General features: G+C 51.0%; 1 protein-coding gene across 1 annotated transcript; it reads left to right on the top strand.

Annotated features, from left to right (window-relative positions):
* The first annotated feature begins 4660 nt into the window (after nt 1-4660).
* Mypop (Myb related transcription factor, partner of profilin) lies at nt 4661-13338 on the top strand. The gene is made up of 3 exons (XM_020169507.2): nt 4661-4763; nt 5264-6022; nt 12098-13338. Exons 2-3 carry the CDS (start codon nt 5539-5541, stop codon nt 12757-12759), a joined length of 1146 nt encoding a protein of 381 aa, XP_020025096.1. The 5' UTR covers nt 4661-4763; nt 5264-5538; the 3' UTR covers nt 12760-13338.
* Nucleotides 13339-17477: the final 4139 nt, after the last annotated feature.

Genomic DNA, 17477 nt, shown 5'->3' with positions numbered 1-17477 from the left:
GGACCAAGAGGTGTCCACCACCCACCCTCACCTTTACCCTTCCCCTTCATTCACCCAGTTCTTTGGGATCTGTGGTCCCCAGCACTCCATCCTGGTTGGATCCTGAAACACTATAATGACTGCGGGCAGCCAGGCCAGCCTGTCCTCGGGGATTCTCAGAGCAGCGAGAGTCCTGCGGAGTGGACCACACACCCCTGTGGCTCCCTCTGGGCCACCGTTCATAGAACTTCAGCCCTTCTGGGAATTGCTGGTGACACGAGCCATGCTACTTCCACTTTCTCAGCTGCTGGACTACATCTTTGGGGATGCGTGCTGTGCCAGGCCAGCCCTCAGAATTTAGAGACTGTGAACAAGACTGTCCTGCACGCCCCCACACCCAAGAACTTGAACGTGGGACATTGACCTGTGACCATCCTTCTCCACATTCTTCAATACCTGCAGATCCCTGCTTTCAGCATGGGCCACATGGGTTCATTCCTCCCTGTCCAGTCCATCAGAAGCTGGGGGACAAGCGGGGACCACATTGGAGGGGTGCCATGGCTTCAGGGAGAGCCTCCGGGTGAGCTGACCCCGTTCACTACTCCTAGTGTTTTTCATGTTGTTCATTCCATTTTGCTCTTCCCACCCCCAAATCACTGATGGGTCTTCCCCCAGTGAGGGCTGTGTCCTTGTGCCACCACCACCTCCCCAATCATGATAGCCTGCTGTTTTTTTGACCCTGACAGTTAAATCAAGGAAGTTCTCCCAAAAAGAGGGTCTCAAGTGCCAGACTGGAATGGCAACTGCTTAGATTTTATTTTAGGGACAAAAGCCCTGGTTGGATTTTAAGTTGTTTGGTTTTGAGGCTCGGGACTGAGCCCAGGTTTTGATCTGACAAATAAAGAGCCTTGAGTTGTCTTTGAAATCGTGTCTGTTTTGGTCTTTTCGCCTGGCCCACCTCTTACCACCTCTTTCTGGGGGAGGGTGCCCAGAAGCTGTTTTTGCCCCCAAATTCTGGGAAGTGGGAAGCTGTGTAGGATAGGGACCAGGGTTCCTCTCTACATGAACCCCTATACTCCTCCAACACAAGTCAACTGGCTTCCAAGTTCCTCCTTAGCCTCTACTGTGACCCCAGATTTGATTTTCATGTCCTGTCTGGATTCACTTCTGCCCTAAGAGACTGTGAGATTCTAAGATTGATCTTTTGTTTGATTGGTTTTTTTTGTTTATATTTTTTCGTGGTGCAGGGATTTAGACTCAGGGCCTCGTGTTTGCTAGACAGGCACTCTACCACTTGAGACATGTCACGAGATAAGAGTCTCCAGAACTACATGCCCAGGCTGGCTTCAAACCTCGATCCACCTGATCTCTAACTCTTGAGTAGCTAGGATTACAGGTGCGAGCCACTGATGCCCAGCTCTTTTGGTAGTTCTTAAACTTTGGGCTCCCAGACCCCATTGGAGAGGTGTTGAAAAATATGGTTCATCCCTGGAAAGTCCACACATACACAATATGGTGCATGTATAAGGCTTTCTTTTATCTGATGGTGCCACAAATACTTATTGGTGCACCAGAGAAACAGGGATGAACAAAATAGATCTCTTCCCTCCTGGAGTGACATTCTAGTGGCGGGGGCACTGATATCAGCCAATCAGTATGTAATTAGCTGGCGTAGTTATGCGTGTGTGTAATCTTAGCACTTAGAGGGCAGTGACAGGAGAATCATAAGGTCAAGGCCAGCCTAAAACAATCTAGAGCCTTTCTCAAAAGACTAAGGGCTGGCCAGGTGTCAGTGGCTCACGCCTGTAACCCTAGCTACTCAGGAGGCATAGATCAGAAGATCTCAGTTTGAAGCCAGCCTGGGCAAATAGTTAGAGAGACCCTATCTTTTTTTTTTTTTCTGAGATGACATTCATGTACCACCATGCTCAGCTTTTTTATTTGTTGAGATGGGGGTCTCAGTCATCTTTTTGCCCTGGCTGGCCTCCAACCTGGATCCTCCCCATTTCCACCTCTTGAATAGGTAGGATTACAGGAGTGAGCCACTGTGCCAAAGTGCCAGAGTCAGTGGATATTTTGAATCTGCCTTTTTTTTTTCTCCTCTTTGGTGCTAGTTTGAATCCATGGCCTTGCCATATTAGACAAGGGCTCTACCACTGAGCTACAATCCCCAGCATTTTTAATCTGTTTTACTCAAGAGACCCTATCTTGAAAAAACCCATCACAAAAAAAAAGGACTGGTGGAGTGGCTCAAGGTGTAGGCCCTGAGTTCAAACCCCAATACAAAAAAAGGAAGGCAGGCAGGAAGGAAGGAAAAGTGAGAGGAGATACTGAGGACATAAAGTGGCTGGGGACATCCAAGGTGAAGCCTCCAGGAGGCTGCTGGACCCTTGGATCAGATGCTCAGAGGCAAGGGCTGGACACAGACAAATCAGGTCAACAAGTTTCTTTTTTTTTTTTTTTTCAGTACTGGGGATTAAACTCAGGGTCTTAAGCATGCTAGGCAAGTGCTCTAACACTTTAGCTACACTCCCAGCCATTCTGTTTGTATTTTAATTTTGAGACAGCCTCCAGCCCAGGCTGGTCTTGAACTTTTTTTTTTTGTATTAGTGGGATTTGAACTCACAGTTTCAAACCATAGGAGATAGTTCCCAGGCAGACTGTACTTGGGCAGGTACAGGAGATAACAACCAATTTTCCTGATGCCCCTTTGCTCCACCCATGCACTTGCAAAGCAGGTGATTGAAACACTTCCAGTTCAATTTGCTCTGGTTATTTTGGAGATGGGGTCTCCAGAAGTATTTGTCCAGACTGGCTTGGAACTTCCATCCTCCTGATCTCTGCCTCCTGAATAGCTAGGATTACAGACATAAACCACCGGCACCCAGTGAAAACAGGTTTTCTTTGCTGGGCTGGATTTCAAACATTTATACTTGCTTAACTAATGGGCGAACATGAACTCTTGATCCTCTTTGTGCCCTGTCCATCTTTATTTCCAGAAGCTCATTCCTTCAGGTTCTTCAGGCCAAAAACATTGCAGTCATCAACACCTTCCTTTCTCTTACGTCCCACATCCAATTCCTCATCCCAGCCCACCACCAACTTTCCCCTGAACCATTACAGGCCCTCATCAGTGCGCACCCTGGCTTCCACCTTTGCTCCTTCAAGTCTGTCCCTCACCCCGAATCACTAAAGCCAAAGTTAAAGCCAAAGCTAGATCACACTTTTCTGTACTCAGGCTCTCACAGGGCTGTCACCTCACCCAGAATAATCAGGTACAATCAAGCTCCCTTCACTTGGGGCCCATTGTCCCCATCAGTGTCCCCAGAATACAGCAGGCACAAACAATGTCATCTCTGGCTGCACATGCTTCCTCACCTCCTTCAGTTTGAATGTCACCTTTTCAGGGAGGCCTCTGCTAGTGATCTGATTTTAAAATTACAGGAGTTGGGGGTGTAGCTCAGTGGTGGAGTGCCTGCCTAGCCCTGGTTTTGATCTTGGGTACAGTGAAAAAAACAAAAAGAAGACAACGCCCCGCCCCCAATGACGTACACCCCCAAACACCTCCATTTTCAACCCCTCTTTTAGGGGAGGCTACTGGGATTTGAACGCAGGGTCTTACTCCTGTTCTGCCACTTGAGCCCCCAGTCCTCTCAACCCTCTTTTCCTACTTCCATTTTCTTTGTAACACCATCTTCACACCTATACTTCTTATCTTATTTTAAAAGTAAGTTCACTGCAGGTGGGGAGTTTTGTCTTTTATGTTCATTACACCTGGAACTGTATGGACGTTCATAAGTATTTGTTGACTAGATGAATGAAGCCCTACTTGACAATGACCTTGAGCCCTCCTGCAGGTTGCTAAGAAACAAATTTCTCAGCAGACTTAACTCCATTATCCTGCCATTCAGTTCATCTAACCTGCGTTCTAGATTCCTTCCTGCTCCAGGCTTTTGCTTAAAATGAGAAGAGGCCAGGATCACATTCCATACTCGCTAAGAAACTCCTCCCTCTAAACTCCCTCTCCGAGCCATGACGTAAAGATGTGGACGGAGGACCTCCAGGAAGTGATGGGGACGTTCATGCGTTGCTATGGTTACTGCATCTGTCCGGGGTGGAATATCCCTAGGGTGCCCCGCCTCAGCCCTTAGGAGGTAGTTCCCAGGCGGACCCGTACTTGGGCGGGTACAGGAGCTGGAAACCTTGTTTCCTAATGCCCCTTCGCTCCGCCCACGCAGTCGTCATGGAGACGAAGCGCTTTCCAACTCCAGCGCTGCCTCCTTCCCCCTTCTCCAACAAGAAAGACTTTTGCGTGGAGGGCAGAGTAGACTGGAAGGCTTCCCGGAAGGCGGAGACGCCGCTCGGTCCTAGCGCTGCCTCCAGCATCTCTTCCTCTTTGGCTGGGACCTAGTCTTAGGTACCACAGCCGGCAGAAAGCGAGAAGTGCGCACGCTCACGGCAGAGTCTTGCGCATGCGCAGTTGTGACGCCCGCTGGCTCGGGAAATGAGCGCAGCGCTAACTTTGCGGCTGCGCAGCTGCGGCCTGCTGGTAAAACCCGGCGGGGGTGCAATTCTGCGCTTGCGCCTTGGTGGAAAGGTGGGAATGCAACCCAGGCTGTCTGGGCGTCGGGAGCCCACAGGAGCCAGGTGCGCATGCGTCTTGGCTCTTGGGCGGCCGGAGGCGGGGCCCAGAGAGGGGAGGGAGCAGGCGGGGCTGGGGGAGGGAAGAGGCCGCAGAAGCCCGAGCCCTGACCCACCGACAGGCGGGGGCTGCGGCGGCGCCGGTGAGTGACCTGCGGCCCAACTCGGTCCCCCTCCTCCTCGACCCTCACTCTTACTGCAGTCCCAAATACCCTCCGCTGTCCCCTTCCTGTCTCGGGTGCCCGTTATCTCCAGGGCAATCCCTAATTCCTGGCAGTCTCAGCGCCCCCACGATCGCTGCAGACCCTAATCCCCAATATTTTATAGTACCAGCCTATGTCACTTACCCTGGAGCCCCCATCTCATTGCTATTCCTGGACATCCCCCTTTCTCAGGGCCCTTTCTCATATTCATTTTAAGAGACGCCCCTTTGCCCTCCGAACCCCCAGAGCCCCGCTCTGCTCTGGATGCCCCCTTCTTGCTGCATCGCCCCTTCAACAGCTCCTTTCCCCCATGTTTCTTCGACCCCCGAGACACCCCCATTCTCCTTCCCTTCCCGATTCCCCTGTGCCCCCATTCTCCTCTAACTCCTGCAGACACCTCCTCTCTTGCCACTTTTCCTTATTTCCCTCCATTCCTCCAGACCCTCCCCCAATTTCCATCAACTCGGAGAGGCACTTTGCGCCGCAAGAAGCACAAGATGAGTACGCAGCCGGTGTCAGCAATTAGTAGGCACCTCTGAATACCTCCCCAGCAGCCCGGCGCCCCCGCCCCCAGCCCTGCCCGAGGGGACGGAGGAACAGCCCGTGCCGGGGCGACACGGGGACACCGAGCCCCCGCCAGCGCTATACACCCTCTGCCCGCAGCGCCGGCGCCCCCCATGCGGCAGGAGGCCGGTCGGCGGCGTCGGGGGGCGCCATGGCCTCGGCGGCCGGGGCGGCGGGCGAAGCGGAGGAGACCACCCGGCTGCGCAAACCGCGCTTCTCCTTCGAAGAGAATCAGATCCTGATCCGCGAGGTGCGCGCCCACTACCCGCAGCTCTATGGCGCGCAGAGCCGTCGGGTGAGCGTGGCCGAGCGGCGGCGCGTGTGGGATGGCATCGCCGCCAAGATCAACGGCATCACCAGCTGGAAGCGCACCGGCCAGGAGGTGCAGAAGCGCTGGAACGACTTCAAGCGCCGCACCAAGGAGAAGCTGGCCCGCGTGCCGCACTCCACGCAGGGCGCAGGGCCCGCCGCCGAGGACGCCTTCTCCGCAGAAGAAGAGACCATCTTCGCCATCCTGGGGCCAGGTGTGACAGGGCCAGGGGCAGGTGCCGGGGCTGAGGAGCCCCCTTCCTCACAGCCGCCTGCCCCAACCGCCTGTGCCCAACGCTATGTGTTGTCCGAGGACCGACGGACAGGTGAGTTCCTTCATCCTGCCCTCAAGGAATACTGTGCATGGTTCAAATCCTTTAGTAGCTCATCAGATCCTCAATACAACGCCGGGAGGTGGGCGCTTATATTCCCATTTCACAGCTGTGGAAGTTAAGATCGGAAAAATGAAATGACTTGTTTCAGGTCTCACAGCTTAGCGAGTGTCAGAGTCAGTTCTTTGCACAGGCAAGATTTCATTCAGTGCAGTGTAGGTAGTAGCCTGGCGCCTACTGTAATCCTAGCTGTTTGGGAAACTGAGATCGGGAGGGTCTAGGTTCGAGGCCAGCCTGGGTAAATAGTTCAAGCGACATCGCCACCCCAGAGCTACAAAATAACCAGAGCAAAATGGACTGGAGGTGTGGCTCAGACTGTGGAGTGCCTGCTTTGCAAGTGTGAAGCCCTAAGTTCAAACCCCAGTCCCACAAAAAAAAAAAAAAAAAATGCAGTGTAGGGTAGAGCTGCAGGGAGGCTGCCTGGGCGCCAATCACAACTTTGCCCCTTAACTGTCCCTGTAAGTTACTGCATGTCACTCTCTGCATCTGTAAAACGGAGATAAAAATAGTCTCCACCTACAAGGATTGCTGTGAAGTCTAAGTGAGTTGATACAGCATCTCCTGCGCTCATGGTTCTTGAAAACATCAGCAATGCTGGGAGCTATTTTACTATTTTATAGATCAGAGTCTTGGAGAGATGGGGTAAATTTCTCATCTCAAGGTCACACCTCAAGTAGAGGAAGTATGGAGAGCTGGCTGCAGAGACTTCCTTCCTGCTTAGCTTAACTCTTGATTATCATCATTTCCTTTAAGGCTGTTCCCTAAATACCTGCCCTGTACTGGGACAATCTAGTCGGGGAGACAAGGAGGACTCAGCGAAAGACCTAGAATGGGGGGGAGCCCAAAGAAGGACCCTAACCCAGCCAGGCAGATGGAGGAGGACTTCCTGGGGAAGAGAGTATCCGAGCTGACATACAAAGAGTAAGAATGAAGTAGAGGTGGGAAAGGCATCCTGGCAGAAGGAACAGCATGTCGAATAGCATGGAGGCAGGGGTTGGAGCAGAAAGGTTGGACAAGTGTTCTGAGAAGAGTCCAGAGGCACTGGCAGAAGCCAGCCCATGCTGAGGCCTGGGCCGAGGGGAAGACTTTGTAAGTGCTATGGGGGCCACCAAAGGGTTTTTTAGAAAGGGAGGTATGTGGATATGCCCCAAGGTAAGTTCAAAATCATATGATTCAGAGAGGCTCATCCCCTACCCAAGGTCACACAGCAAGTAAATGAAAGAGTGAGGGGCAACTGGAGGAGTGGCTCAAGTGGTAAGAGCACCCTGAGTATAAACCCCAGTGCCGCAAAAAAAAAAAAAGGGGACTTGACCACAAGGGGAAGTCCGTGTAACAACAAGTAGTATTGACTATTGACTGAGAGTTTGTGGGTAGGCCAGAATTAGATTACATGTGACTTGTAAGTGAAGGTCAAGTTGTTGGACTGCATCTTGAGGTTATTCAGAAGTCATGAAGGTGTCAAGCAGGAGAAAGACACAATCACTTTGGATACTTTTTTGGCAGGACTCAAATTTGAACTCAGAGCTTTGCACTTGCAAAGCAGGTACTTTATCATTTGAGTCACACTTCCAGTGCAATCTTTGCTTTATTATTATTTGCAGCACTAGGGTTTGAACTCAGGGCTTCATGTTTGCAAGGCAGGCACTCCTACTGCTTGAGCCCCTCTGCCAGCCCACAATACTTGTTCTTATCTTGAATTAAACCTCAGTGTTTCTGTCTGTGAAATGGCCACACTGAACCAGAGTAATGATGACAAGCTTATATTTTCTGAAATGTGCAACCATATTTAACCATATTGTTAAATATTCAATTAATACTTGTCAAGAACCTCTTTCAAGGCAAGTTGCTGTCGTAGGTGCTGGGAATACTGTAGAGAAATAGATAAATCCCCTTGTCCTGTAGAACTGATATTGTACTTGGGGATAACAGACCACAAAAAAGTAGTCTCCAGTGTAGATCATACATAAAAAAAGCACATTAAGAGGGTCATGAGTGATGTGAAGGTGGCTTAATGGTCAGAGTAGTCAAGGAGAGGGCTTTTCTGAGAAGGTGAAATCAAGCAGAGACCTGAATGGAGAGATTGAGCCTAGTGGAGTTCTGGGAAGTGGCATGTGCAAAGGCCCTGAGGCAGGACCTGTTTAGAGTATCCTTAACTAGACTCTCATACAACTTACAAAAGGGGAACTGGACTGATTAAAGAGGAAAAGTGGCCCGGGCCACCCTAACACACCTTTGTTGACACTGGAAAAAGAGCTAAGGACCCTTTATCTCTGATACAGGATTTGGAAGAAAATAATGACCTTTAGAGTTCACTATGTGCCCAGCAACGTCCTAACTGCTCTACCTGTTGTAACTCAGTGAATTCTCATGGTGGACCTCAGGGAGACGTTCTGTTATTGGGTCATTTGGTTCCATGCTCTCATTTCCTTATTTACAGGTGGAGAAACTGAGGCCTCAAATAAATAGTAGTGGCTTTTCCCTGACTCCTGTGAGGCCCATGGGTGCAAAGGCTGGGCCACTTTCCCTTGCTTTTTATCAAGAGTCAAATTTCTCAATAGCTGTAATTATCAGACTCTGAGATTCCACACATCCACCCCTACCCAGGCTCATACCCCCTGCCCAAAGAGTGGTTAAAACCAAGGCTCACCTGGGCGCTAGTGGCCCACACCTGTAATCCTAGCTACTTGGGAGGCTGAGATTGGGAGGATCCTGGTTTGTGGCCAGCCAGAGCAAATAGTTCCTGCTTTGCCAGCATGAAGCCCTGAGTTCAAACTTCAATCCCACAAAAAAGAAAAAAAAAAGTGGCTCAGTACTGCGAGTGTAGTTCAGTGGCAGAGCGCTTGCCTAGCATGTGCAAGGATGAGTTCTATCCCTAGCATTGCCAAAAAAAAAAAAAAAAGTAAATAAATAAAAGTAAAAACTGCTCTGAAGCCACACTGGCTTCAAATCTCGCCTTCTAGGAAGGGGACCTGGGGTGGGGTGTGGCCCAAACAATGTATAAACATGTGAGTAAATGTAAAAATGATTAAAAAATAAACAAAACTCCCTTCTACTGTCTTATCAGTTCAGAGCCTCAATGCTCCTCATCTATAGAATGGGGTGACAATAATGGCTGGGAGGACTCAGGAGGGTTCAGTAGCTGTCTGCTCCACTATCTGCTTCCCCTGGCAGGCTGGTCTGGGAGGCTGGACCCACCAGCATGGCAGACAGGAGGTGAGTGGCTGTTTGAGGGGAAGTACAGGACAATCTGATTGACCAAGGAGGAGAGGCAGGGAGGAACACTGGAGCTGGCCTAGGGGCAGTGTGAGGGGGTGTGACCTAGTAGAAAGGACACCATGTGTGCTGGACCCTAGTTGGGGAAGAAGGACAGAAAGTGGAGACAGAGGCCAGAACTGAGGCGTTGTAGCTGTGGGAAGGGGCTGGACTCTCCCTGTGCTGCCAGGGAGCTATGGGATGGCCACTATAAGGGCCTGGCAATGCTGACTCTCTGAAGGCCTGTTCTCAATGAAGAAAAAGGTTTTAGCTGGGCATAGTGGTGCACCCTTGTAATCTCAGCTACTCTGGAGGTGGAGTCAGAGTCTAGCCGAGGTACAGTTAGTGAGACCCTATCTCAAAAACAAAATACAAACAAAAGGGTTCAAGTAGTAGAGCATTTGTGGACCTTGGATGAGGCCTAAGGTATCATCCTCAGTATCCCTTCCCCTCCCACCCCCAAAAAAGAGAAAGTTTTGTGCTAGGTGCTAGGTAAACGGCCATGAAGCCTGATCTGATGGAGCTGACCTAGGAGGAGGAGACAGAAAACAATGCTAGTGGGCCGTGAGAAATTACTTAGAGAAAAGGAAAGAGCTTCCAGCTACTTTACACCACAGCCAAGAAAGGTCCTCCCCAGGAGGCAAGAAGAGGCAGCATTTGAGCCTGAAGACCAGGGAGAGGTGTGAGGGAGGAAGCCAGGCAAGGTGTCTGGGGAAAGTTCTTCTCAGGCTAAGGAATCAGCAAGTACAAAGGCCCAGAGGCTGGAGCATTTGAGGGCCAGCAAGATGGCAGAAGCTGGTGAGCCAGGAGAGGGGGTGGGAAGGGTGTAAGATCAAGGAAGCAATGGGAGCAGGTTTTACAGAGCCCTGCCTGGGGGCCTCAAGCACTTTTCTTTTGCCCTGAGGGAGATGGGACCCCTTTTTCTTTGAGCAGAGGACAATGTGTGGTTTTCTTTTCTTTTTTTTGGGGTGAGGGGGTTTGAACTCAGGGCCTACACCTTGAGCCACACCATCAACCCTTCCTTGTGATGGGTTTTTTGGACATAGGGTCTCTGGAACTATTTGTCTGGGGCTGGCTTCGAACCAAAATCCTCCCTGATCTCTGCCTCCTGAGTAGCTAGCATTACAGGCGTGAGCCACTGGCACCAGGCTGTGATTTGCATTTTTGAAAACTGCTGTACTGAGATACAGTTCCACTGCGCCCATTAAAAGTACACAGTTCTGTGGCTTTTAGTGCACCCTCAGGGGCCTGAGAGTACTGTCTATTTCAGAACACCCTCATCGTTCCAAAAGAAAGCCAGCACTTCTAAGCCACCTTGTTCATCTCCTCCCAGACCTAAGGCAACCACCAATCTACTTTCTGTCTCTGTAGACTGACCTAGACCGGACACTTCATGTACATTGAATCACGCAAGGCAAGGTCCTTAGTGACTACCTGTTCCCCTGGAGCCTGGCTGTATTTTAGGTGGATCTCAGGCCAGGGGAAGAGACTGGGGACAGGAGAGCAGGGAGCCGAGGGAGAAGGTGACTGCAGGTGTCCAGGTGGAAGATAAGGGGACATGGAGGCAGAGAGAAGAGGCTATGTGTTGGATTTAATTGGAAAGCAGAGCCACCTGGATGATGTCTTCAGAAAGAAAAAGATGAGTGAAGGTATAGCTCCCACATCTGGATGGATGGCTGGACCTGCCGTCCACTGAGGCCAGGTGACTGAGAAAGGAGAGGTGGGGTGGATCAAGCTCTAGCTGGGCAAGGTGGCTCATACTTGTAATCCTAGCTACCCAGGAGGCAGAGATCAGGAGGGCCCAGGTTTGAGGCCAGGCCAGGCAAGGGAAAAAGTTAGCAAGACCTCATCTCAACCAACAAAAGAACTGGCATGCTGGCACATTCCTAACATCCCAGCTCCATGGGAAGCATAGATGGAAAGATCATGGTGTACCTGGGTATACAAGTGAAACCCTATCCTCTTAGAAAAAAAAGGAAACAAAAAAGGGATGGGGGCGTGGCTCAAGCCATGAGCGAGCCTGCCTCACAAGTTGAAGGCCCTGTGGTCAACTTCTACTACTGCCAAAAAACCAAAGCTCTGAGCACATAAGTTTAAAGCCCAGGCTGGAACTCAGGGCAGGGAGAGGTTCAGGCGGCCTTGGAGCCTGGGTGCCTCCTAGTAGACTGCTCAAGTCCATGAGTTTGAATGATGAGGTCCCAGGTAAAAGAGACCAAGTGAACTGGGACATTTCTGCTGTCCTGGTTGGAGAGAGCCTTCATAAGTGCTCCCAACACTCCAACCACCCTCCTCTCTCCAGGGACCCTAGGCCTCCCCCAGGGGCCCAGCAGTACTGCCTTAGAGGTGAGGGCAAGTGTCCATAGCTTTGTGAAACCTTGGCTCTCACTCTGAGTGAGATCTGCTTCCTAGCTCAGCAGGGAACTTCCGAGGATCCTCTTTCCATTAAAGCTGGCAGTAAGCCACCAGGTTAAATGTATCTGCTCTCTCCTCTGCGTACAGAGACTGACCTGATGGGAGCTTCTGTTCCAAGACGTAATGTGACATAAGTTTTAAAAGGATGACCTTGGGGCTAGAGAAGGGGGAGGTGAAGAAGAGAAGTGCAAAGGAGAAAGAAAGAGTTGTTGGAAGCCCAGTGTGGCGGCACAGGTCTATAATCCCATCTACTCTAGAGAATCGGGAATTGTAGGGAGATGCTGTCTCAAATTTTAAAAAAGGCACTGTGAGGTCATTCATACCTTACCTCATCTCTCTCTACAGATAAACCAGCCCTCAGCAAGAGAGACTCCAGCAGCCCAGAGCCCTGGGCCCGGCACTCCTGCAATGCCCAGGAAGGGGGCTACCTGCGGTCCAAGGAGCGTGAGTCCCCGCCCCCTCCAGCCCTGCAGACGGTCCAGCTGCCCCGCCTGGCCTTGTCTCCACCACCCTCTGCCCCGCCACCCCCATCGCTGGCCCAGGTGGCACCCTCATCCCCCAGCCCCCCGCCCCTGCCTCCTCGGCCTCCGCCCATACGCTTGGCCCCAGAGCCCTCCCTGGACTTCCTGCGGGCCCAGCAGGAGACTGCCAATGCCATCCGGGAGCTGGCTGGCACCCTTCGGCAGGGACTGGCCAAGCTGAGTGAGGCCCTCAGCGCCCTGCTACCCCTTCTGCCACCGCCCCCTCCCCCGCCCCCACCTCCCCCGGGGCCCATCCTGCCCCCAACTGCCCCCAAGGTGGAGGTCATCCCAGAGCCTGTGTCCGTGGTGGCTACTGTCGTGGATGGGGCCGTGGTGGCAGCCAGGGGGGTGATCATCAGCCCTAGGAGTGAGGAAGGGGCGCCTCAGCCACCCCCAACCCCACTCCCTCCCCATGACTCCCCCCCACACAAGAGGAGAAAAGGTTTCCCCACGCGGAAGAGGCGGGGCCGGTGGAAATCTCCGTGAAATGCACTAGTGTCCGCGCTCCTGCCTGCACCCCTCTCCCAGCTTGGCGCAGTCGAGGGGGGCATGCTCCTTGCCCATCCCAGCTGCACCCCACCCCTGCTCCAGGGGAGTGAGCACGCTCCCTGTGCTAGTTAGTGCCTGATTCTCTGCGGAAGCAACCTGATGGGTCTCCCCAGCCCCTTTCTCTGGTACAGTGCTGTCTGCCTGGCTGCCTCCCTGAACCCTGAATTCTAAGCCATGGATTTTATGTTGTTAATGTCGCCCTTTGCGGGGTGGGGAGGGGACCTCTCGGGTCTGCACATCCCCCTTCCCCTAACAATTCCTGTTCGTGACTTGAAGAGAATTGACCCATGGGGGTCACCCCACCTCCCCAACGTAGACTTTGGAGGGGGTGGAGGCCACTAGACAAATCAGATATGGATGACAGAGGATATAGCCCAGGAAGAGAGGGGGGGAGTTCTGACTGGGGAGGTAGGGGGTGGTTCCTCGCCTCCCCTTGATGTCTCTGACCTCTGAAGCTCAACTCCCTCCGTTCTCAGTGGTGACAAGATATCAATAAACTTATTTTTCATACAATTACTTGAGGATTTGTCTGAGACAGGCCTGGGAGTCGGGCATCTACCGCTGCCCCACCCGGTCCATGGGCAGGCCACACCCTCCTGAGGATGGAGGCTGCTGGATGGTTGTCCAGCCTTTTTTTTTGCTTTTCCTCAAAGCTATCTATTTAGCCTTTAGCTCAGGTGTGGTGTGGACTTCTGTAATGCCAGCACTTGGGAGGCTGAGACAGGAGGATCTCAAGGCCAGCCTGGGCTATGTAAGGAAACCCAGATCCTATCTCAAAAAAAGAAAAAACCTTTAATTCCTGTCTTCAGATGAAGCCTTTCTCCTCATCATTGTTTGGATACCAGTCTAAATGTCAGCCCCCTCCAGGAGAATGCCTGGATCCCCTCCTCAGGGCTGGGATGGCTCTGCCTCTTAGATTCTCTTTTCCGGTGTCCTGTGGTGTCTTTTATCTGTTGAAGGCATGTGTCCCCCGGAATTTCAGGAAGGCAGGAACTGATTCTCTTGCACTCCCACACTTCCTGCAAGGCCTGGTAGGAAAGTATGAAATAACTAGACCTGGTGCTGCTCTAGCCAACTGTGTGTGTGCACGCCTCTGGGCCTCCATTATCCTCATCTGTAAAATGGACATAAAGGTTTGGGGATCTTTACTTTCTATAATTGGATTTAGTCATCCTTCAAATATTCATTCATTTTGCAAATACCATCTCAGGAAAGATTTTCCTGACACAGTCCGCCCCTCCCCCCAAACACACACACACACACACACACACACACACACACACACACACACAGCAGTTAAATATGTCTGCCTCCACCACCAGACTGAGCTTTGTGACAGCAAGGCCCGAGCCCTTCTCAGTCACCACTGTGTTCCAGCACTACTCAGCACAGAAGAGGGTTGAATTTTCTTTTTTGGTGGGACTGGGTTTGAACTCAAGAGTTTCCAGCTTGCAAAGCAGGTTTCTACCACTGAGCCAAACTTCCAGTCCACTTTGCTCAGCTTATATTAGAGGTAGGCTCTTGCAAACTGTTTGCCCAAGCTGGCCTTTAAACTTCCATCCTCACTGATCTCAGCCTCTCCAGTAGCTAGCACTGCAGGCCGGAGTCAGCACCCAGCAGCGAATGGTGAATGTTTTAAGTAATGCAGTTTCAAAACACAAACAAGGGCTGAAGGTGTGGCTCAAATAGAAGAGTGCCTGCCTAGCCAAGCTTAAGGCCCTGATTTCAAAACCCCAGTACTGAAGAAAAAGAAGAAGAGAAAACACACTTTAGGGGTCTTCAGAGTATAGGAACTTGCCTGAGGCCACAGTCTGATCATAGGTCACACAGTTCTACACAAAGCTTCAATCTGGCCAGAACTCAGCTTTAGGTGATGTAGACATTTTTTTTTTTTTGGTGGGGAGGCAGTACTGGGGTTTGAACTCAGGGCTTCATGCTTGCTAGACAGGATCTCTCACTTGAGCCACTCCGCCAATCCAACATAAGCCTTTTTATAGTTCTATAGTTGTAACTTTTTTGTTCTGGTGGTAAGTACTAGAATTGAACTCCTTATGAGGCTGTCTGCACCACTTGAGCCATACCTCCAGCCCTTTTTTCCTTCAGTTATTTTTTTGGATATGCTCTAATGTTTTTGCCAGGGTGGACTGGACTGAAATCCTCCTATTTACGCTTCTGGAGTACTGGGATGACTGGCGTCCACCAGTATGCCCAGCTGTTGGTTGAGGTGGAGTCTTGCTAACTTTTTGCTGGGGCTGGCTCAATCCTCCATCTTCCCAATCTCTGCCTCCAGAGTAGTTATTTCAGCTACTCTGAGAGTGCACCCCCACTCCTGGTTGAACTGATTCTTTTTTTGAAATGTAGAACATGATTCTGTCCACTTCATCAGAGCTGAGCCAATGCTGGCAACATGCCCTTGAGCCTCCACAAGGAAGGTTTTGTTTTTTTTGGCAGCACTGGGGTTTGAACTCAGGGCCTCACACTTGCTAGGCAGGCGCTCGCTCTTATTGCTTGAGCCACTCCACCAACCCCAGAAGGAAGATTTCTAAATGAGCAAAATGACTGGATTTTTTTTTTTCTCACTAGATTCAATCACATTTCCAAAACTTCAGATTTAATCAGTATTCATGTAAAAGGTCTTGTGTTGTAAAGATAGAGCCATAGATAAAAGCAGCCAACGTCTATACCTGTAATCCCAGCTCTTTGAGAGACTACAATCAGAAGAATCATGGTTCAAAGCCAGCCCAGGAAATAGCTCCTGAGAGCCCATCTTCAAAATAACCAGAGCAAGATGGACTGGAGGTGTGACTTGAGCAGTAGAGCACCTGCTTTGCAAGCTCTAAGCCCTGAGTTCAAATTCATGTTTGACAAAAAAAAAAGTTTTACCTGCAGTAAAAAAAAAAATTTTTACTGCAGCTTGGATGGCTGACCCAAATACAAGGATAGCTGCCGAAAGGTCATCAGGACTCCCAAGAAGTTTTCAGGAACAAGAATAATAAACTTTCACTGTAGTTTTTAAAAAAAGACAGGAGTTGTGTTTCACACCTGTAATCCCAGCATTCTGGAGGCTGAGGCAGGAGGATCTCGAGTTTGAGGCCAGCCTGAGCTACATAACAAAACTTTGTCTTAATAAACAACAAAAATTAAGGGGTGGGAGTGTGGCTCAGTGGTAGAGACAAATCTGGGCATGAGGTCCTGGATTTGATCCCCAACACCAAAAGAAAAAAAAAAAAAAGGTAGCTGTACACGAATACCGTAATTACGAACATAATATTCCCAAGGATCAGGCAAAATTTTTTTTTCTTTTTTAACAAGAAAGAAAACTGACCCAATGTGGTGTACATCTTTATAATCCCAGCATCCGGAGGCTATGGCAGGAGAATAAAAAGTTCCAGGCCAGCCTGGACTACATAGAGAAACCCTGTCTCAAAAAAAATAAAAGTAGAAAAGTGTTGTTAATACAGGTGGCAGGAAAATTCTGAAACTGACACAACTTTAGACAGTAGAAAATCAGCGCTGTTGTGGCTGCAACGGATGGGAGGAGGCAGGCGGCCTCCTTATGTTGAAAACCACAAAGGAATGCAAACTGGCCAAATATTTTTGACAGCATAACACAGAGCCCGGCCCAGAGAGCAGAGAGGGGCTGATGGGGGTTTGAACCCAAAGCCTGACTGGGCCCACCAGGTAGTAAGCACCCAAGGTTGGGGAAAATGGTCTGGTGTTTGCCTTCCCGGAGCAACCGCCTCTCGCCATCTTTTAGTTCCCCTTCTCGGCCCAAACTGAGCAATAGATACTAAGGGTCCCCAAAACCCAGCGTTCGCAACGCAGAAAGTTGGCGGGGGGAGGGTCAGAGGGAAAGGGGAAACCCCCCCCAATCCCCCGCCGACCAACCTTCCAGACGGCGGAAGTGCGTCAGCTCGTCCGTCCCCCAGAGCATTTTGGGAATTGTAGTTCAACGGGGGGAGGTGCGGAGACGCCGACGGTGTAACCCTTTGGAGACCAAAGCGCGCGAACAGAGTTGGATCAGAGTTTGGAGACAGCCCGGTTACTCCACTCCTTTAGCAGATGAAGAAACTGAGGTAGGGGCTTGGCTGTCTTCCTCCAGCTGTGACAATCCCAGAAGCTAGTATCTAGGGGGTTGAGGGAGGAGGGCTGAGGGGAGGATAGAGTGCCAAGTAGACACCCACACCCACATACACACCCCTCAGTTGCCTTCTGCCTACTGCCATCCAATCAGGACGCCGCAGGAGCTGCTGTTGCCTTCCTTATGCATCATGGGCCCTCCTTTGATGGGCGGGGAAACTGAGGCTCAGAGAGGGCCAGACTTTTACCTAAAGCTACACAGCCAAGAAGAGCAAAAATCGCAAACTCCCTAACCCTGTCTGTTCCTGAATCCGCAGTTAGTTGATCATTCGTATCACATCCCGACTCCCAACTCTGTGCCGGAGCTGCTAGGAGCGCACGGAACTATCCTCCGGGTGGTTAGACCTAGTGAAGCTTGTGCTGGTTTTGGAAAGGCGGCGAGCACCCTCTGCTGCCCGCCGTCCCCTTTAAGGGCCGGCCCCGGCGGGACTACATTTCCCAGAAGGCTTTGCCAGCGCGTTATGTAACTTTCCCTGCGAAGCGGCCTCTGGGGCAGAAGGAGGTGGAGGCGGCGA

The sequence above is a fragment of the Castor canadensis genome, chromosome 16, assembly GCF_047511655.1.
Source record: "Castor canadensis chromosome 16, mCasCan1.hap1v2, whole genome shotgun sequence".
Taxonomy (NCBI): domain Eukaryota; kingdom Metazoa; phylum Chordata; class Mammalia; order Rodentia; family Castoridae; genus Castor; species Castor canadensis.
Note: the sequence above shows the minus strand (reverse complement) of the source record. Positions and strands in the feature narration are given on the sequence as shown.